General features: G+C 39.7%; 1 protein-coding gene across 1 annotated transcript in view; it reads left to right on the top strand.

Annotated features, from left to right (window-relative positions):
• psmb2 (proteasome 20S subunit beta 2) overlaps positions 1-22,537 on the top strand; it is a 39,697-nt gene that overhangs the window by 5,113 nt on the left and 12,047 nt on the right. The window contains exons 2-3 of the mRNA XM_068011305.1: positions 815-937; positions 3,269-3,339. Coding sequence (XP_067867406.1) covers positions 815-937; positions 3,269-3,339 — 194 coding nt within the window. The remainder of the gene's footprint in view (positions 1-814; positions 938-3,268; positions 3,340-22,537) is intronic.

Here is a 22,537-nt window from a genome sequence, read left to right as displayed (position 1 = left end):
AGTCTGCTTTTCCAGGCTTTGCTTTGGCTCACAGTATTATTCAGCATTATTCAGTAAATTGAAAGTGAAAGTATAAATGAGGAGTAGTGAACTACGTGTTTCAAAGGGACAAAATGGAGGTAACAGTATAGTATCAAAGCCACTTCACTGCTTGTCCTCAATCAAGGAAGAAAAAGCTGCCATTTAGTGAGGGTGAAGAAAAACTAATTGGTTAACCCCAGATTTTTTGGTGATTCTTATTGCTTTCATTTTCTGGGTTGAGATTCAAATTGTTTATTTTCTAGGTCCCAACATATCATGGGATAGATCCAGGAGTCATTCACTGTTGGATTTGTTATAGCCTGTAACCCGCCTGATTATGAATGAAAGGCAAATGCTTATTGATGCACTACATCTCAAAGTATGGTGATAGCAATTTCTCCCTGATCAGGCATTGTTTTCAAACCTGAGAATCAGAATTTTTTTGTGTTGAACTTGAGGTATATGGCAGACAACCCCTCTATAAGCCTTGAACAATATAAGGAGCTACATAATTCTGAGGTAGAATAATTCACTTCAGATTGTCAGAACATGTGAGCATGTCAAATGACAAAGCTAATTGTGTGCATTTTGAAAATTGCTTCATGGCCAGTTTTGAGCGAGTCACTTTCTGTCCTTACTGCATACATTATATTTTTCTGTGATCAAGTGCATGAGCAAAACTTTTAGTTGTTTGCTCATTTAAATCTTTAGATTTAAAATGGTGGATCTCCAGATCCTGTTGTCAGTTATTGCTATGTGGTTTCTAATTTCCCTTTTTCCTTGTTTTGTTTAGATTATGATAAAATGTTTAAACTGAGCGAGAAGATCATGTTGCTATGTGTCGGAGAGGCTGGAGACACTGTCCAGTTTGCAGAGTACATTCAGAAAAATGTACAGCTTTACAAAATGAGAAACGGTGGGTTATTGGTGGGCCTAATTCACTACTTTCAGGACTTGTCAAGATTTAAAATCATGTTTTCTTTTTAACAAGCAGTAATTGTTTATTTGTTTGACAGAGAGCAACTGAAATGTTCATTGACTGCTTTTTGTTAGTATCGTCTCTAATTAACCTGCAACTGTCATGATCTGTTTAGAGCTATTGTAGGTCCAAGGTTTTGAGAGGAAAAAATGAGAATTTAATTTTTTTCACCCAAATTCATAGTCATATAATATCCTTAACAGAATCTGTTTTAAAAAGACTTTTAAAAACGTATTTTAAAAGTCTGTGCAGTTCTGCATCACTTTATATTTCCTTTAAGTTTTCTGTCTGTTTAAAGGGACAAATTTTAAAGTTTTTGTAATGTTTTTTGAGTAGGGAGTATAGGTTGATCAATGTGCTTGGCAGCTTAAGAAGCCCGAGACAAACCAAAAAGTTGTGTTTAAACTGGTTACATCACAGAATTCAGTCTGCTGTGAGTCTGTTCATTAATGTGCTTTTTTTTTCTAAAAGCAAAATACTACAGATGCTGGAAATCTGAAACAAAACAAAAAGTGCTGGAAATACTTAGCAGGTCTGGCAGCATCTGTGGAGAGAGGAGCAAAGTTAACATTTCAGGTTTCAGAACTGCTGAAAGGTCACAGACCTGAAACGTTAACTTTCCTTCAGTCTCCACAGATGCTGCCAGACCTGCTGAGTATTTCCAGCACTTTTTGCCTTTTTTGTTCTGTTGGGAGTCTAAGAATTTCTCACATGGTCACCTTTGGTTCCTGGTTTGATGGCCTATTTCTTGGCCACCTCTACTGCTGCAACATTTTCAGGAGTTGATGCTTCTCGGTCACATTAGTAACTTCCTGGGCTATAAAATGCACCTATTTATTTTTCTGTTGTTGCAACATTGTTCATGGTCATTGAACTTGCTTTAGCTGACCACTATCTTGGAAATGTCAAATTTAATTGTGTCCTGTTACTAAAATGACATTGAAGCCTGTTCATTCTTAGACATTTTGTAATTTAACATTTTAAGAGGCTGGGTTAATAGTGTAATTTTTAGGTTATATGTGCATTTTATAAAGATATGTCTTGTGTCTTAACTTGCTATAATAGAATGCAAACAGTGTGTTTTTATCTTGATGAAAGTGCAGAAAATTATTTGTTGCCAAAATTTTGGTGGGACCTCATTTTTGTCACTGCTTGTTTTAGTTCTAGCTCTGAACTATAAAGATTTGCTCAGAGTTGAGGAATGCATTGATGTAATAAAACCCTGCTTCAATTATTCATTGCAGCACAGTAACTGACAGTTGAGAGACTAAGTTTCTGTTAACACACTTGCACTGTACTCAGTGAAATTGCATCTATGCCTAGGAATTGAAATTAGGCAGAGCCAGACCATTAGCTTAGTAATTGAATGTTTAATTGATTATTGAACCAGTCAAAAATTTGAATATGTTGAGCTGGAACTTGTTGATATTGCAAAGGAATTTGAGATACTTATTTTTAGTAAAAGAATGTGATTCAGTTTAGTTTTCTTGTCTTATAGCTTCAGTACCACAGTTGTTTCATGAAACTTTAACAGGTATACATTTTCAGAATTACCTGTTTTATACTTTGGTATGCAGTAAACATTCTGTTGCCAAGGTTTCTTAACTCATAAAGGCCTGCCAAGACTTACTTGTTTTGCAGAAACAAAAAACAGCTTGTGCCTTCACTGGGTACAGTTGCAAGTCTGATTGAAATATACAGCACAGTTGTCAGTTAAAAATTGCTTGTGAACTTCGTCGAGGAAGCTGAAAAACCATTTTTCATGCATAGTTGTTTTACTGACAGCACCAAGTTCAGGTAGTTATGAAGTTGACTTCGAATGTTGATTATTTTCCATGCTGTTGGGGAGAATTAGCGGGGCTTGGGGGAATCTCTCAGTGCATTACATATTGCAACTGCATGGTATATTCACATTGTAAACTTCCTGTTCAGACTTGTGAGCTAGTATATTCTGTGTAGATGAATTGTTTCCTTATCCAGGCTCGTTCTGCTGATTATCTGGCTGAGACTGGGCTAGTATACTTACTGTACTACTCTGGCTATGGGTTTGTGTCCCAGCACTGCCCTATTACTCTAGTATAATACAATCATTTGTTTTTGCTGGGGTTAGGAGGAAGAATATTGGCCAGGACACTGCTCTCCTTTGAATAGTGCCATGGGACCTTTTGCACCTACCTGAACTGGCATTTGTTCCAAATTACACATCATTAGTGGTGATAAAGTGTGCAAAGAAGTTGGAGACTATTCATCGTTATTTCGTCCTTGCAGGTTATGAACTGTCCCCTGCAGCAGCTGCCAACTTCACTCGTAAAAACCTGGCAGAGTACCTCCGAAGTCGGGTAAGTAAACGGAACAAGACTGGGATGGATAACTTGTAAAGTGTTACAATTTCCTGTAAGAATGATTTTAGATTTTTGTTAAAGATGAATCCATATTATTTTTAACTTAGAAGCTGCTGTGATCTCTAAAACAGAATGCACAAAAACAGGCCATTTGGTTTACCACGCCTATACCAGTACCTTTCTCCACATGAGCGACAATCTATAATCACAATATCCTGCTCATTCCCTAGACACTTTAATTTTTTTTTTTTACAAGCAGCTACCAAATTCCATTTTTTAAAAACCTTTATGGACTCTTAAAGGTTTGTAACAGAGATTACCACATTCTAACCAATATATCGAGAAATTCTAACAGCTTTGTTCTTTTTGTGATAGCTTAAATTTGTGTCCTCTCATTACTGTTTTGTCAACTAGTGAGAACACTATCACTGCTTAACTTATTGTAACAGTTCATAATCTTGTCAGCATTAATGGGGGGGGGGGGGGAAACTGATTTCTCAAGTCTTTAAAACTGTAACCCCTCCCCCAGCCAATCACTGACAACATTAGAGATACAGCACTGAAACTGGCCCTTCGGCCCACCGAGTCTGTGCCGAACATCAGCCACCCATTTATACTAATCCTACACTAATCCCATATTCCTACCAAACATCCCCACCTGTTCCTATATTTCCCTACCACCTACCTATACTAGTGACAATTTATAATGGCCAATTTACCTATCAACCTGCAAGTCTTTTGGCTTGTGGGAGGAAACCGGAGCACCCGGAGAAAACCCACGCAGACACAGGGAGAACTTGCAAACTCCACACAGGCAGTACCCGGAATCGAACCCGGGTCCCTGGAGCTGTGAGGCTGCGGTGCTAACCACTGCACTTACTTTCTTCACTGCTTTTATATTCCTATAATCGATGCCCCAAACCATACACTCTACTCCACGTGCAATCTTAAGATCCTGTACAAATTCAACATTACCTCCTTGCTTTATATTCTAATCTCCTAGATATAAAAACGAGGATTCCAATGTTTTGCTCTAGCCTGATCTGCTGGAGCTGCCACCTTTTATAGGCCTACGTATCAGAGTAACAATATACCTCTGTTCTCTACTTCATTTAAAATCTTACTATTTTATGATTTCTATTCTTACTTCAAAATGCATTTCTTTTCATTTTCAATGTTGAACTGCATCTGTCACCCACCTGCCCAACCTGCAGATTTTCTCTTTCTGTTTATCAAATTACTTCTAATTTGCCATTCGCCTGCTGAGGTGCGCTCCCACGCACCACGCCCCTTCAAAAACTTGGTGTAGAATCCTATGCAGTGGCTATCTCAAATAAATTAATTTTGTGGAATTATTATTTGAAACTATTATAAATCAAGCATAATTTTACAAACTTTCTCAAACTGGAAGTTATAAATGTAAGCACGATATTTAGCTTAGTGAAATTTATAATTTAATGCACCAAGTTTTAACATTTTTATTGATTGCACAGCTTGTTATAGCATACCATAATGAAACATAGATATGTGCCTGTCATTCTGATCCCGAGCATTGAGTTTCCAGTGTAGGAGAATATGCCATAGGAGGGTGCCAAATGGAGTCCAAGTGCTTCTGAATGTGAGGGAGGAAGAGGAGAGGTTTATCCGCAGCTGCTCTCATTCACTATCTAGCAGCTAGTTTTAGAGCATTATTGGCAAAAGTTTAAGGATTGATGAGCTAAAGTAACGCATATGACAGCATAGGAATTGGAGAAAATATCTAACATGAGGAAGTTAGAATGAGGATCTGTTAAAACCTCCACTTCCAAAAGGGGCTATAAAGAAGAATGATCAAAAATGTTGAGATGTGATTTTCCCCTTCCTATGAGGAATTGAATTTGTAAGCCTGCCAATTGTGAAACAACAATAGTCAATTTCTTAATAAAACTGTCCACAAAATCCAGCACTGTTCCCATTATCATTAAATGATCTTTTTTTGTCAACTGAACACTATAAAAAGTAACACATTTGATTATTCAGTTCAGTTTATAATACAAGATGAGAAACATCAAAATAGATTATAGGTTATCAGAGGGGTTTGAAATGTTTTTTCATGTTGGATAACACTGCAGCCTTCACATTCCAAGCTTGTCTGTTCACAATATGTACTGCATGTAAAACAAAAGTAATTTTAAAATAATCATCAACTGCTTGCATTTATTTAGTTCCTTTAACTGTTACATAGGCGTACTCGAACAAAAATGGATGCAAAACCAAAGAAGGACATATTGGGAGGGGTAACCAATAGCTTAGTCAATGAGTTGGGTTTTAGGAGCATATTAAAGGAGGTAGACTGGAAGAGTGTATGGTGGGATTTCCAGAGTAAAGAGGCCAGAATCGGAGTAATAGGTTGTATGACTGGAAGCAGTTAGAGATGGGGAGGAAAGAAACCATGATTTAAATACAAGGATGAGAATTTTAAATTGGAGACACTGGGGGACTGAGAACCGATTGTAGGTCAGCAAGGACAAGAATGATGGATAAACAGGACTTGGAGCGGAATTTTTATTGTTTTTAACTCATGACTTCATCATTAACTGTATCACTAGCCCTCTGTCCAACCCATCACCTGCCAATGTTGATTGAAAGAATTGTTTAAATGCATTATATCTTAATCCATAATTACTGTTGTTGTTGATTTATATTTGGTGCATTCAGGAACTTGCCAAGTTGGACATTGCAGATATTCACTTAAGAAACAGTGCATGAATTTTTATTTATTCTTCTATATGTATGTATGCATTGTTTGAGACTCAGACAAGCAATGTAAATTATCTGTATGTTCAGTTCCATTTCTTACAAAGCTAAGCATGTAAAAATAATTTTTAATCTGACCTGTTGTCTACATGCTGTTGCTGGCTAAAACCTCCCTCTTCCAATTAAATGAAGTCGAGACACTGTAGCCTGTCTAGCAGTTGGTGAAGTGATATTGCTGCTTTGGTGACTGCCAAACAATGACTAATGTTAATGGCAAGACATAGTTGATCAAATTTAAAGGGCTACATGAATATTATGTAACTTTAAGAAAGACTATTCTAGGATCTTGCTCTGGGGTGTTAATTTAAATTGTGAGTAGATAAAACGTACTTTGACTATCACCTGATTGAGATTCAATGTTGAGTGTGCGAGGGAAGTTACGTTCCCTGTTTCTGGCCTTGTGGCTAATTAGGCCCTTTGAGTAATTTCCATTTTCACATAAAGTGTGAACCTATGGGAATTCACAGAATTACTCGAGCAACTTTATTTACCCACAGTGCTAAAGCACAGACTGACTGGTAGTGAGGATGTTCAAATGTTACAGTACCAAATGCGGATTTAGTTCAAACATTCATACTCCTACTTCCCCAGAGAGCTGACTTTTGGTAATGGCGCATGATTTGTTAGAGGAAATGAGTGAAAATGAATGTGCAAGATGTCCTACTCAAGCATATACTGCCTTGGGATTTGACTGAGAAGTAACTATCTAGTAAAGCTACAAGATTAGATCATCCACACGTCACTGATTGGATTGGGGGGTGATAATCTGTCGGGGGAAAAAAACAAATTGAAGATATTAAATTTGTTTTTATTCCATTTCCCCCCCCCCCCCCCCCCCCCCCAGAATTAAGGATGTCACTTAATATATTATTGGTATATTTTGATCCATATCCCATGAAATTGCAGAATGGCACTCCAAATTGTTATTTCCAGTGTAACCTTGCCATAGTTCTTTATTCAGTCAGTTTACCAGTAAACTGCTAAATTATTATATATTTGTAGCCGTTGAGCTGCTGTTCATGTATCTCTACATTTGAGAACATATATGGCAATCTGTCACTTTGTGGTTCCTATAATCCTAAAATTCTCCTACAATGTGCTAAGATATATAGCAGATGTAAAACAAACAAAAATAGATAGAGTACTCTTCATTCTTCGAAAGTGTGCATCCTCCATGCATAATCTTACTCTTCTATCCTTGTAGGCACTTGGATTTGCATAGCTTTTTGGGGAGAGATTATAGTTGTGAAATTCAGTCCATCTCCAGGTCAAAATGAACAGTCACAATGGTACACAGGTCCTGAGGCTTTGTCAGATATGGAAGGATTTCGCATGCTGCACTGCCTATTTGCAGTGTCATGACAATATTTTCACTTTCATTTTCATGCTCATTACGTGCTTTCTAGAGAATCTATCATGCTAGGTTATCTTGTATAATAAACATTCTCTATTCTTCATTTAAAGGAGGGAAACTCTAAGTGAATAGCTGTAGCAGGCTCCTCATGCGCTCTTTGTTTTTCATACCAAGACTACATTCAAGGAAGTAACTATTATAGTACCTGTAGTTCAGTGTAAAAGATGAAGTTAATGTAGGTATTTTGATATCCAAAAGTGCTTTTAATTGGGCTAATGAAAAAATGGAATAAATCTATTGGGCCTCCTCTTCGAAAAATTAGCATGAATGATTTTTTAATGGTGAAATTTCTTGATAAAAGGCCTTTGTAATGACTGCCAGTTTTATTACTTTTGAGTTCACGGGCTGAAGGTATCCCCATTTGTGGGAGCAAGTATTGTAACCACATGCAACCCCCCCATCCCCCACTCCCTCCCACTTTTCAGAAAACACATCTGCCCATGCCAGTGCTCTCCCTGCTGTGTAGTCCATCTGGAGCAGGCAGGCTGGCTGTCGGGCAAGTCCAGGCACGGGCAGACTACGGGGATCAAACACGGGGGACCTCGGCTACACCTTGCGACCTCCACTAACCAAAAACTTGTTAATTACCTTATTACTGAATTTATTTTAATCAGTTGTAACAAGTCACAATTGCAATGTTCTGGCAAGGGAGCTCAGACTCGAGCATTTGCAGCATTTACCTGTGCCATATGTTGCTAATCACATGATCTGTGTCAGACACCTAATCAGCTAGTCTCATCAGCCCCCCCATTGCACTTTGCACAGAAGGGTGGGCAAAACATCCCAATTAAATTATCCATAATTGATGATGTTGTATTGGCACTGAACCTTGCCCTCCCTTGACACCTAACATTTTTAGTTAGCCAGCTGTTTAATTTTCCCTGGTGGATTGGAACTGTGATCTGAATGGAAGAATGTGTTTAAAGTGAGCTAAAGGATGGAACGACACTTATTTACCAGAGCTGCGGTCGCTGCCTGCCCTGGATTCTAGACAGCACAACCAGCTGCAGTTATTAACTTGATCCCACCCCCTCAAGTGATAAAATTCATGATGCTTAATATGTTTGACAGGGTCTTAACCTCTGGAGTCTTAAATTTGTAGTTTTGGAACAGTAAGCATGATTGGAAACACTGTAAGCTTTAATATTTTTGGAGTAAATTTTGAAATGTATTAATGTCAGCACAATATGGTATTTCTTCCCCCAAGTGGTGCATCAGTTATCCAAGTTAAGAATTTTGTGGATTTTATGTGAAAAATATTTTTTAGTTATGATTTGAAATGACTTTTTGGGGAGAAGATGATTCGCATTTATGATTTAAATATTCCATTCCTTATTAAAAGAGTGAAATATTTGGATTACATTAATCTATTGACAGAATGGCACACTCCTCGTTAAATGTGCACTCAGAGTTGTGAACAGTAACATGATGACATCACACTGAACAAGTCCCAGCTCGTTCAGGTTATGTTTCTCAGTTCATACATATGTCAATCTTCCAGCTAATAGACTGTGTTAAAAACATGTCATTGTTCATTTTATTATGTTGCCTCAGTGGCGATAGATAGACATACACAAAGGCCCAGTCCAGAAACTGGCCAGCATATTTGGTTTTGTTTCCGGGAATTAGAAAAAGATTTCTACACTTTTTCTTAGATGAATTTAAAGGTGAATCTTGCACAGCAAGTTGTTGCAACAGGTGAAATATGTTTATTCAAGTGCATTAGAAATACTGTGGAGGATAAAAATCACTATCAAACATAATTTGAAAATAGTATTTTTTGAAACTTAGAACTAAATAGTCAAGTATTTTTGTCATTGATGCAGTTAGTTTATGCAATCTCCAAAAAATCAGATCCATAACTGTTAAGATGGTTAACTGAAATCCAAATTCATCTTAATCTAGCAGAGCTAGAATATTAAATTTATTAGTGAGCAAGTTTGTCTTTTTATATATAAATTGCCATAGGTAACAGCCAAGTTCTTGGAGCTCCTCCAATGACACTGATTTCAAGCTGTGTAGCAAGTTTCCAGTCAGGTAAACTTGCTCTGTGCGTCTCCTTGTATGAGCAGGACATTGAGGTAACAACAGTTTCACAGCTGACCAGAAATATTTAGCTTGTGATTGGTATGCTAGTTACCAAATCTGAAAATTCTTAGCTTCTTTGACCAAAAATATAATTTTGTTTTTGCTACTGAATGCTTAAACAAGATAAGTGCTATTGAGAAAACACCAAACTGGCAAATGGCTGTTTTGAATGATAGAGCATTAAACTTCATGTTGCGATCATGTAAAATTCTAATTTCAGCCATTACTTAAAATAATTTGCCTCTACTCGCAAGTTTGTTTGGAACTCTGGGTGTATAATTTCATAGTAACTGACCAACTCATTTTAGGAGACCAGAAAACAGACAAATCATGCCTACCGTGATGTTTCCCATTGGATAGAAAAGCAGCTTTGATGGTAGCATTGGAGAAGTCAGTGATCCATATTATCAACCTTCTGGAGGAAAACAACATTGAGGCAAGAAAGTGAGCAGGGGAATTAATTGTTTTCCCAGTTTCTCTCCCCTAAACCCCTCCAGCAAAAAAACGAAAACTTTATTCATATCTGCCACTTAAAAATACAAGTTAAATAGCACCTCTGAACCAAGTCGGAAACAGTGAAACTGCTATTATTTCCTGATTTACATTTAGATGACCAAAACCCTAATTGTTAATGTTTAGACTATTAAATATAAATAAATACAAAATTTAAGCAGTGTTTGGTTGCGACACCAATGTTCAACATGACAGGAAAATTTCTACTGCACCATTTGCTGCATTTACTATTACTTTAATTTCTATGTAGTATTCCCCATTCTTCCATTTCAGGATATAAGTAAAACTTTAATGACGTTTTGTTGAAAGCCGGAAATCTGATTTCCAATGACACATTGTAATCTCTGTTTGCTGTACACAGTTTTTTTTTAATTAAATAGCAGAGAGGAAAATTGACTTTTACTAGACAATAATTGAAGCATTTGTCTCCCATTTACAAAGCTACAAAAAATTTATTTTGATTAAGACACAAAGAACTATAATTCCATCAGCTGAATTGTAAAGGATAAAAATCCTTAACCCGATTTATTTCATGAATAACATTTAATATTCGTGCCTGTCTTTTGCCATGTGTGATGTTTTTGGAGCATGGAACCTTTTAATGAAAATGACCATTTCACTCCTACGATATTTTAAAATTCGAGGCACATATTCAGGGACTGGTTATGTAAACCTATTCAGAGGTTTTGTTCTAATGCTATAACGTGTGAAACTTATTTGGCATTCATTTGATAGAATAGATATGTAGTATTAATGCCTCTTTTATTGAACCACTTCCAAACCATTTCTTTAATTGTGCAAGTTCCCATTGCTGACTAGTCCCATATAGTGGAACAGATTTGACAACATAATTACTCAGAATTCAAGAATGCAGCTTTAAAACAATTGTGAATGTGCAATTTGAGTTGAATTCCCGGCTTTGTTATTGTGGCTGGGCTCCTCTCCGATGTCAGGGACAATCTATACAGGACAACAATATCAAAAATGCAGCAGAACCACATCGTCAACAGAAATTCTAGCATACCTGCCATTTAGTTTTGCTGTAAGATGGATGACAAATTCCATTCCCAAGAATAATTTTGGTATCTCCAATGCAGGTTTATGCTATCGGATTGTCTCCTTCAATGCTGTTGCATTCTGATTCAGTCTTGTATGGTAGTGTAAGTCATTACCCATTGACTTCATCGCAAAATCTCTGTCGTTATGTGCACAAATATCATGTTCAGTTTCATGAGATACCTTGATGTTGCAGTTGTCTCTCACTGAACCCTTAACATACTGTACCACTTAATTACTATATTTTACACTTCCCCATGACATCTAAGTATCGATTTGAAGACGACTTCTAAGATCAATTTTAACATGATTTCTTCTACGGACAGGTTCAATATATGAAATAATCTTGATTCTATTTGCATCTGAAAAATTTAGTACCCTTTCAGTTTTTTGTTATTCACCAAGTTAACTCATCTCATTTTATAAGATATCTAGCTCTAAAGAAATATGTATAATAATTGATTAAATATTTCACAAGAGCATTACTCAACACATCACAGGTTTTTCATGTGATTTGTATCATGTTTCAATATTATTTGAACTTTTCATATTTTTGGTTATCATGCAAATTAATATAACTGCCAAGGAGCATTAACACTTTGAGCTGTCTTTTGGGTCTTCGAAGGTGATTGTTCAGACCAGGGGGGTTTTCAAGATGGAAGCCAGAGGTTAAGTATTAAATGCATGGGGAATCTGAGACCCACATAGTAGAGCTGTGCAAAGGAAACCTGACGCAAGTCTGAATTCCAGACCTGCAGTACATGGGTAAAGGCCTGCTACCTGACCTGACCCCGACGGGATCCGACGGCATGTGTCGGGTCTGGCTTCCGGGTCCAACGTTTGGACTTGGGTTGGGTTTCCTTTGCACACCTCTACCACATAGATCTTTATTCAGCAGTAAATCACTAAGCTGATAGGTTGTCCAGAAAATATGCATTTTAAAGTTTACCATCAGCCACTACAGAGAAATATTAGGAATGCTTGTTACTGCAAGTGAAATTGCAGGAAACCAGTATTTGGCACTTAGTACTACTTGTGCTATTTTTACTGATGGCTATGGAATGCAGTGATCATGAGTTTTAATTTCCTTGTGGCATCTGATAGTAAATTTAAACCTCTATTTAAATGCGTTCATACTGAATTCTGGTGCTTTAAATTCCTTGTGCACTATGACTAATTACAGCTGTAACAGAGGCTGAGGGGGGCATAGTTATGGGAGCTGGAGAACTAAGTAGGAAAGTAGTTCCAATCTCTACTGCCAAATGGGTATCACTGGTGTGGAAAAATAAGAACTGTTTACAATTCATACACCTCATGGATGGTATGAATAGCCTATTTTATATGGCGTAAAAGGAAGAAAGCATTGCAGCTTCTGCAAGAAGCTCTGATATGTTTTTTTAAGACTCCAAAATGTTGTAAAATATTTTTCTTGGACCCTCCAAAGGCTGTAATTGAATACACTACTATAAAATATAGTTTCAAGCTATAGAGAGTTTTACAGTAAATGCCAGGAAAATTTGTTTTTAAAAGTCTAAACAACTGATTATACAAAACTTCCAGCTTCGAGTTTGGCTTTAATAATTAAACTTTGAAATTGTGAAAATGATTACATTTAATAATGTAACCTTAAATTAGCACCAGTAGATTTTATTTAATTACTGCCTGAACCCGATTTATTTAATTTCCATCATTGTGTCCCAATTAACAGGTTTCAGCTGTATTCATCTCTGTTCTGAATCTGGCTCAAAACCTGACTATAAACTCATTCATTATCAGAAACAAATAATCTTTTGATGTTTAATCTTTACTGTGGAATAAATTGTATAATAAATTTGCTTATTATTTTGGTCCTTTTTCTCTTAGAAAACCCTGCTAAAATTAATGATTTTGATTTACACAGAAAATGATAAGTGTAAAGTGTTGGGATAACAAGGTGCTTGTAATCCATGACACAAAGGGAATCATTAAATATAGCCATTTTAATTGAAAGCTTGTGAAAGAATGTTTAATGGGAGAAACTACTAGATGCTGTGATTTGATGTTTGTGTATTCGTTCAATTTTTGTACAGTAGTTAACGTAAAGGTATTAAGATATTGAATGCACTTTTTTTTTAAAAATGCAGTTGAAAGTACATTGTCTGCGTCCCAGTTAGCTATCTTCCCAATTTATTCACCAGAATCTTCGTGGAGCCAAGTGCTGTGTGAGACACTCCCTTGTTGCAAAGCCCGGAAAGGACAGTTTCCTCCTTCGTGTCACAAATCAGCCCTGGCCTCCGAAAAAATGAGTTCATTTTATTTGTGATACCTTTGTCTTCATTCTGTGCCTCGGGCTTTGCTGTATGTTACGTGCAGGGCCAAACTCATCTGTCCACTGTTTTCCATTGTCTACTGGGTTGAGTTGTCTGAATGTAAAAAAATATACAGTTGGGGGAGGGGGGGCGCATTTGGCATCACTATAATTTAACGTTATATATATAACGTCGTGTCCTGCACTCCTTTGGACCCCACCAGAAAGGCCGAGAGGGGGGTTTTGACGACTGGGCAACTCTCAACCTCCATAAATTTGCCCAGGCATGCGCCATGGAGAGGTCACTCCATAGTTGCCTCACAGCGACTGAAACAACACGGAAGGCAGCAGTTACGGGTTATAAGTCCAGATAAATTGGCGTAGAAACTGGGCGCCACGGGTTGCCTTTGTCGGTGGGAGAGGTCATTGCACCTCACTGGACAGCTACCGCCCGCCTCAAACCGGGCAGCCCCCGGTCAATAAGGTTCTGTCCCGCCACAGTCTGCCTGCTTCAATGGGTGCTTGGAGCTCAGGGTCATTGCCCGAAAGGTGGACTGATACACCGCACCAAACAACATGAAAAAAGGAAAGAAGGTACCAGCCCTTCGCTTTGCAAGCTGGAACGTCAGAACTATGTGTCCTGGCCTATCGGAAGACCTTACACAAATCAACGATTCTCGGAAGACCGCCATCATTAACAACGAGCTCAGTAGACTCAATGTGGACATTGCAGCACTTCAGGAGACTCGCCTCCCCGCGAGTGGCTCTCTAGCAGAGCAAGACTACACCTTCTTCTGGCAGGGCAGGGATCCTGAAGAACCAAGACAGCATGGAGTGGGCTTCGCCATCAGAAACTCCTTGCTCAGCATGATAGAGCCTCCCTCAAATGGCTCGGAACGCATACTGTCCATCCGACTGCTCACCACCTCTGGTCCAGTACACCTACTCAGCATCTATGCTCCAACACTCTGTTCCGCACCTGAAGCGAAAGACCAGTTCTATGAACAACTCCATAACATCATTAGCAGCATCCCCAACACCGAACACCTATTCCTGCTGGGGGACTTTAATGCCAGGGTTGGGGCCGACCATGACTCATGGCCCTCCTGCCTTGGGCGCTATGGCGTTGGAAGGATGAATGAGAACGGGCAGAGACTGCTTGAGTTGTGTACCTATCATAACCTCTGCATCACCAACTCGTTCTTTCACACTAAACCCTGTCACCAGGTTTCATGGAGGCACCCAAGATCACGTCGTTGGCACCAGCTAGACCTCATTGTCACAAGGCGAGCCGCCTTAAACAGTGTTCAAATCACACGCAGCTTCCACAGTGCGGACTGCGACACCGACCACTCCCTGGTGTGCAGCAAGGTTAGACTCAGACCAAAGAAGTTGCATCATTCCAAGCAGAAGGGCCACCCGCGCATCAACACGAGCAGAATTTCTCACCCACAGCTGTTACAAAAATTTCTAAATTCACTTGTAACAGCCCTTCAAAACACTCCCACAGGGGATGCTGAGACCAAGTGGGCCCACATCAGAGACGCCATCTATGAGTCAGCTTTGACCACCTACGGCAAAAGTGCGAAGAGAAATGCAGACTGGTTTCAATCTCATAATGAAGAGCTGGAACCTGTCATAGCCGCTAAGCGCATTGCACTTTTGAACTACAAGAAAGCCCCCAGCGATTTAACATCCGCAGCACTTAAAGCAGCCAGAAGTACTGCACAAAGAACAGCTAGGCGTTGCGCAAACGACTACTGGCAACACCTATGCAGTCATATTCAGCTGGCCTCAGACACCGGAAACATCAGAGGAATGTATGATGGCATGAAGAGAGCTCTTGGGCCAACCATCAAGAAGATCACCCCCCTCAAATCTAAATCGGGGGACATAATCACTGACCAACGCAAACAGATGGACCGCTGGGTTGAGCACTACCTAGAACTGTACTCCAGGGAGAATGCTGTCACTGAGACTGCCCTCAATGCAGCCCAGCCTCTACCAGTCATGGATGAGCTGGACATACAGCCAACCAAATCGGAACTCAGTGATGCCATTGATTCCCTAGCCAGCGGAAAAGCCCCTGGGAAGGACAGCATTACCCCTGAAATAATCAAGAGTGCCAAGCCTGCTATACTCTCAGCACTACATGAACTGCTATGCCTGTGCTGGGACGAGGGAGCAGTACCCCAGGACATGCGCGATGCCAACATCATCACCCTCTATAAAAACAAAGGTGACCGCGGTGACTGCAACAACTACCGTGGAATCTCCCTGCTCAGCATAGTGGGGAAAGTCTTTGCTCGAGTCGCTCTGAACAGGCTCCAGAAGCTGGCCGAGCGCGTCTACCCTGAGGCACAGTGTGGCTTTCGTGCAGAGAGATCGACTATTGACATGCTGTTCTCCCTTCGTCAGATACAGGAGAAATGCCGTGAACAACAGATGCCCCTCTACATTGCTTTCATTGATCTCACCAAAGCCTTTGACCTCGTCAGCAGACGTGGTCTCTTCAGACTACTAGAAAAGATCGGATGTCCACCAAAGCTACTAAGCATCATCACCTCATTCCATGACAATATGAAAGGCACAATTCAACATGGTGGCTCCTCATCAGAGCCCTTTCCTATCCTGAGTGGTGTGAAACAGGGCTGTGTTCTCGCACCCACACTTTTTGGGATTTTCTTCTCCCTGCTGCTTTCACATGCGTTCAAATCCTCTGAAGAAGGAATTTTCCTCCACACAAGATCAGGGGGCAGGTTGTTCAACCTTGCCCGTCTAAGAGCGAAGTCCAAAGTACGGAAAGTCCTCATCAGAGAACTCCTCTTTGCTGACGATGCTGCTTTAACATCTCACACTGAAGAATGCCTGCAGAGTCTCATCGACAGGTTTGCGTCTGCCTGCAATGAATTTGGCCTAACCATCAGCCTCAAGAAAACGAACATCATGGGGCAGGATGTCAGAAATGCTCCATCCATCAATATTGGCGACCACGCTCTGGAAGTGGTTCAAGAGTTCACCTACCTAGGCTCAACTATCACCAGTAACCTGTCTCTAGATGCAGAAATCAACAAGCGCATGGGTAAGGCTTCCACTGCTATGTTCAGACTGGCCAAGAGAGTGTGGGAAAATGGCGCACTGACACGGAACACAAAAGTCCGAGTGTATCAGGCCTGTGTCCTCAGTACCTTGCTCTACGGCAGCGAGGCCTGGACAACGTATGCCAGCCAAGAGCGACGTCTCAATTCATTCCATCTTCGCTGCCTTCGGAGAATACTTGGCATCAGGTGGCAGGACTATATCTCCAACACAGAAGTCCTTGAAGCGGCCAACACCCCCAGCTTATACACACTACTGAGTCAGCGGCGCTTGAGATGGCTTGGCCATGTGAGCCGCATGGAAGATGGCAGGATCCCCAAAGACACATTGTACAGCGAGCTCGCCACTGGTATCAGAGCTACCGGCCGTCCATGTCTCCGTTATAAAGACGTCTGCAAACGCGACATGAAATCGTGTGACATTGATCACAAGTCGTGGGAGTCAGTTGCCAGCATTCGCCAGAGCTGGCGGGCAGCCATAAAGACAGGGCTAAATTGTGGCGAGTCGAAGAGACTTAGTAGTTGGCAGGAAAAAAGACAGAGGCGCAAGGGGAGAGCCAACTGTGCAACAGCCCCAACAAACAAATTTCTCTGCAGCACCTGTGGAAGAGCCTGTCACTCCAGAATTGGCCTTTATAGCCACTCCAGGCGCTGCTTCACAAACCACTGACCACCTCCAGGCGCGTATCCATTGTCTCTCGAGATAAGGAGGCCCAAAAAGAAAAAAAAAAGAAAGATAATTTTGTTCTTTAATCCTTTTTAAAAGCTGAATATCTTCAGCTTTTAACGTTGCGATTAGTTTTGAAAACTAAACTCCTGTTTCGAAAAGTCTGGTTGTTTGAAACAAGTGAGCCATTTCCAATTCAGAAGGGAAACTACTCAGATTCTTAAAGCCCCACCTGAGAGCTAGCTTTCCCTAGTTCATCAATGCAAAATAATATAGACCAATGAGTTAATGAGAATTAGCCTATACCACATCAGAATCTAACCATGTGGCATTCAAGATGGTCCCGATTGTCGTTTGTCTGCAAAATTATGACTGGTGCAGCAGTACAAATTGCAACTGGACCCACAAAGCTTCCTCCGCCATTTCTACTGCTTGTGGAACTCTGTTCCTCCTATGCAGATGTAGAAGATAAAGCATGCATTGGATTATAGAAAAATCTGGCTTGTCTGTCAGAATGGAAAAGTAATTTTTCAAGTCCTCCTTTGTTTCAGCAGCTACTAGAGGCATATTTGAAACTTAGCTCTTAATTATTCTGGAGCTGTTACTTTAAAAAAAAAAAATCCACATTAAACAAATCTGCCATTTTGAAAGCTAATTCATCAGTGATTGAACAGTTATGTTTGCTGCAATAGGGGACAAGTTCTGTGACACATCTGGTGTTCTTCTAGAATGATCTAGGCCTGTGCTACCTTGTGCTTAATTGCTTAGGAGTAAAGTTACAGCTAGTTACATTTCTAGAGAAATATTAGCTCAGTTGCAGTAACGGTAATATGTGCTATCAGGGTTCATTTTTAGTTTATTACATTTTTTTTGCAAATGTGAATGAAGGTTTCCCTCCAACTCTTAAGATTAATTTGCACTGTGAGCAGATGATTTCCCTTTTGAGGGACAATATGTTAATGTCCGAAGTATAATAAATTGGCCTTTGCTGAATCCTCTCATTTCTGAGGGTTCTATATTTATTGTTTGGTTTGACCTTTTCTGGTGAGAGAAAAAATCTTATCTTCTGAAAATGTATTTCATTCTTCACATTCTGAGGTAAGTGTAGGTACTTTTGTGTATGTGCGTGTTTCTCTGTGAATTGAATGTTTTCAATTTGTTAGTGTATCCCCACCCCGTCAAACTGGAGGAGAGAAATAGCTTAGCTTCCCTAAATGGTAAAAATTATTTTTGTTTTTTCTTTTTTTAAGTCTGCAGAATTAGCTTTTTTTTATAACAAAATGTGGTTGGATTACTCCTGTGGGAATGGAAGAGTGAGATAGCAGAGATGATTATACAGTATTGTGTGCAGTTCTGGTTCCTTTGCCTGAGGAAGGGTATACTTGCCATAGAGGGAGTGCAGTGTAGGTTCACCAGACTGATTCCTGGGATGGTGGGATTGTCCAATGAGGAAAGAATGAGGAGACTGGGCCTGTATTCTCTGGAGTTTAGAAGAATGAGAGGTGATTTCATAGAAACTTACAAAATTTCGTAAAGGGATAGACAGGGTAGATACAGAAAGGATGTTTCCCCTCATTGGGGTCTAGAACCAGGATATACAATCTCAATAAAGGGCAAGCCATTTAGGACTGAGATGAGGAGGAACATCTTCACTCAGAGGGTGGTGAATCTTTGGAATTCTCTGCCCCAGAGGGTGGTGGAAGCTCAGTCACTGAGTAAGTTCAAGACAGAGATGGATAGATTTCTAGTTGCTAATGATCAAGGGATAAGGGGATAGAGCAAGAATATGGTGTTGAAGTAGATGATCAGCCATGATCTAGAATGATGGAGCAGGATCGAAGGGCTGAATGGCCTACTCCTGCTCCTGTGTTCCTAATAGTAAATAGTATCAACTTTGCAGTTTACAAAGGTTGATTTCTTCCCACATCACTGGCCTCATTATCTCACCATGTGTGCTGACTCTGAAGAAAGGCCATGTTTCTACAGGTTATTTCCAATTTCCACCATAATTTTTTTGTTGTGTGCAGCCTTTTCATTTGAAAGCACAGTACCTTTAAATATTTTAGCATGACTGTGCACATGCAGTATCTTAAAGGGGACAATTTGTGAGCAGCCTGCGTGGTACCTTCCAGGTTGTTGCACAGTTACGTGCAGCTTACGGGGAACATTGGTCATTTCTATCTGTAATGCCACCAATGCATAAACCCATTGTAACTGCTGTGCGCTGATTTCAAATAGTGACAGAAGCGGATCTCATCTGGGAGAGGAATATTGTACTATAACAATACAATATAATTGGCAAACTGTGTTGAAACTGTAGCTGCTTTTCTATTATGAGATCCTTTGCTAATGCCACTGATTCCCAGTAGCTTGGGTCTTGTGCAGCTGGCTGCAAGGCAAATTTTACACTGCAAGGACTTGTTAAAGCTGGCTGCCAGGAAGACTCATGTTTAGGGGCTTTTTAATGATTCCCAGCAGTTTAGTATTGAGCTTCCAGTCCACTGTACGAGACCTATGCTTTTGGGAATTACTGGGAATCTTGAGCAATGTAAAAGCTTCTTGTATTTGTATTTATCTAGTGAATAACAAAATACATCAAGTCTTTTGTCCTCCTATCCCACCAAAGACTATGGGGCAAAAGGTATGGTATTTGCTAATTATGAAGCTCAAATCTCAATCATGACTGGAAGACCGTTCAAACCTTACCATGGAGGCACGTTTGCCTGTGCTGGTTAAGTTGACTAAAGACTGGGCTCCTCCTGATATTGCATGGGGGTAATCTGGCTAGCTAGTTGACCAAGAGGTGGTGATGCCTATTTCCAAAGGATATCTGTATCTGAGCCATCTTGCTTTTTCAACCAACACGAATAATGTAGATGGGTAAATACAGGCTTTGGAGTAAAATTATATTGAATTTAGATTTACCCAAGAGGCTGAACTCTGATAGTTTGGGGTAGGTTTACATCCTGGTACAGCAATTAGTTCCGCATGAGTCTCCTCTAGGAGTGGTGGAATCAAAGAAAACTGGAAGAAGAGTTGTGTTTCAGTTGTTCCTGGTATAATTAACTCAGATCATTTTTTTTAAAAACTGACTTGCTTAAAATTTTGATACAGTGTGTATGGTAACTGTATTGGAATCGTATCAGTGTTTGATTAGGTAGTAAGTAAAGCTGACTCTAAAGATGATGTAGGTATGATAAAAACTTAGAGCGTGAAACAGGTTTTATTGTTGCTTTTTCCAGATGATTGTTCTAATTCTTCTACTGAGATTAATCAATGCTGAAGAGCCAATACTTCAAACCTTTAGTCATTTGCCTTCTGTTCAAAAGTAAAATGGCAGCTTCACAGATCTGTTATAGGTCACTTGTTTTTCCCTGACCCTGAACTTCCAGCCCTATATTATGATTTGTTTTTTGTCGTCTCCTCCCCCCCCCCCCCCCCCCCCACCTAAAAGAAGGCAGAGGCTAAAGATCTGATGTACCTTGTTTTTTTTTAAGAATAGGTTTGATTACCATGTTAGATAACTTAGAAGGTAAATAGGTTGGCACTGGTTGGGTATTTCTTCCAATATTGCATTGATCTGCTGTGATTGGTCAGGAAGTCAGTCAGTATGACTTCCAGATTCAGTATTTTATTCTTTCTCAAGTTGTGCCGGCTGTTGGTGCAAGTTTCTAAAGATTTAATTATGGCTGCTGGGGGTTGGAAGAGGTCCAATTTGAGATTAACGCTCCCGCTCCCCTGCTCAGTAGGATACTTCCTCACTCTCTGCTCTCTGCCTGAACTGTGAGCTTGTTTCACCAGATGTCGCAGAGAAACTCGTCAGTAACCTGCCTCTCTCTTTTTTTTTTCCTATTTGTTTTTTAAATTTCTTTATTAAGCCCTGTTAGCTTGGTTGCCACGTCTGTGTAATTTCACACAGTTTGCTTGCTAACTTTTAATAACTACTGGTGTTTGTTTTTCTTTAATCAAGACCAACGAATCCTTGCATTTGTTAAAGAATTCATATTGAAAAAGTGTTTTTAAAAAAAAAAATACACTCAACGGCTCAGTTTTGAAGTTTTTTTTATTTAAAGCTGTCTGTGACTGATAGTAAATCCATTAGAAATAATACTGTCCCAAAATTGATACGTTGATAATCCAATGAGAGTTAGATCTAACTGCAGCTTTTTCAGTCTTTGCTCGAGTTTCAATTAAGCCTCAAAGACTGTTTTGTTAAGTCATTCACATTGCTTGTTTTCTCCTGTGCCATTTCCACTTGTTCTATGGATGCACTGAATATAGGACAGTCCTCAGATCAGTCGTGCATTTCCTCACTCTCTGCTCTCAGTATCCAGGAAATAAAAACTCCCTGTCTTAATTTTAATTCACATCAAAGGTTTATTTTAAAATTACAGAAAATGGAGAAACTGGTTGCCCAGAATTTTTTAAAACAGTGATCTAGACCTGCTGAAAGCTCTTTCTAGCCACCCTTCATACCTGTGTAGTACCAATTTTGAAAATTCTTCAGTGGGATAAATTTTATATACCCTTGGATGCATAGTAGAGACCTTTTGTCTGAGATGTTAAGCCAATGGGACATGATAGCCTGAGGAGCATGACTTGTGTCCATTTTTACAGGTTTGTTCTACATGGGGCATGAAGCAACCCCTTCCAATTCCCCTCGTAATTGTGGTTCTACACAAGGTACATTGTTCTCTTGCACTACTGAGATCACAAGCCCATTGCTGATTACTGGCAACCTGAAGTTACTCACTCTCCTGTTGTTCACCATCAGCTGTTGACACCAGCTAAAACCTGGGGAGAGAAAATACTTAGGACATGCAAAATAACTACGTGTATGAGACTCAGTTGGATATGCATGGGGTTGTTGGTCTCTGATTTGTAGGTATGAAAGTAGTTGTGCCATTTGTTAATATACAGGTCTAAAACAACTCTGGACCATGCTGTCAATTTGCTCCTAATCCATCTTTTTACATAGAAAAATATATCCTCCTTTTCTTCCAGAAAATATTGAAGAACAGACGTAAGGCACAAGTCAAGCTCAAACAGAAGTGACTAAAACCCAAGAGTTTACAAACTCTTTTAAATGCCAGTTGTTAATTTTCATATTGATTATATTTTTTTAAAAACTTAATTATGAGTCAGCCAAAGTGATACGGTGTCACTAGTAATGCAGTGTTCTGTGCTTTCAGACACCATGTTATGTTAGCAGTAGGAGTGGCGCAGTGGTTAGCACCGCAGCCTCACAGCTCCAGCGACCCGGGTTCAATTCTGGG

The sequence above is a fragment of the Heterodontus francisci genome, chromosome 31 (genome assembly GCF_036365525.1).
Source record: "Heterodontus francisci isolate sHetFra1 chromosome 31, sHetFra1.hap1, whole genome shotgun sequence".
In the NCBI taxonomy this organism is placed as follows: Eukaryota; Metazoa; Chordata; class Chondrichthyes; order Heterodontiformes; family Heterodontidae; genus Heterodontus; species Heterodontus francisci.
The sequence above is the reverse complement of the archived record's forward strand: the minus strand, read 5'-3'. Positions and strand labels throughout refer to the sequence as shown.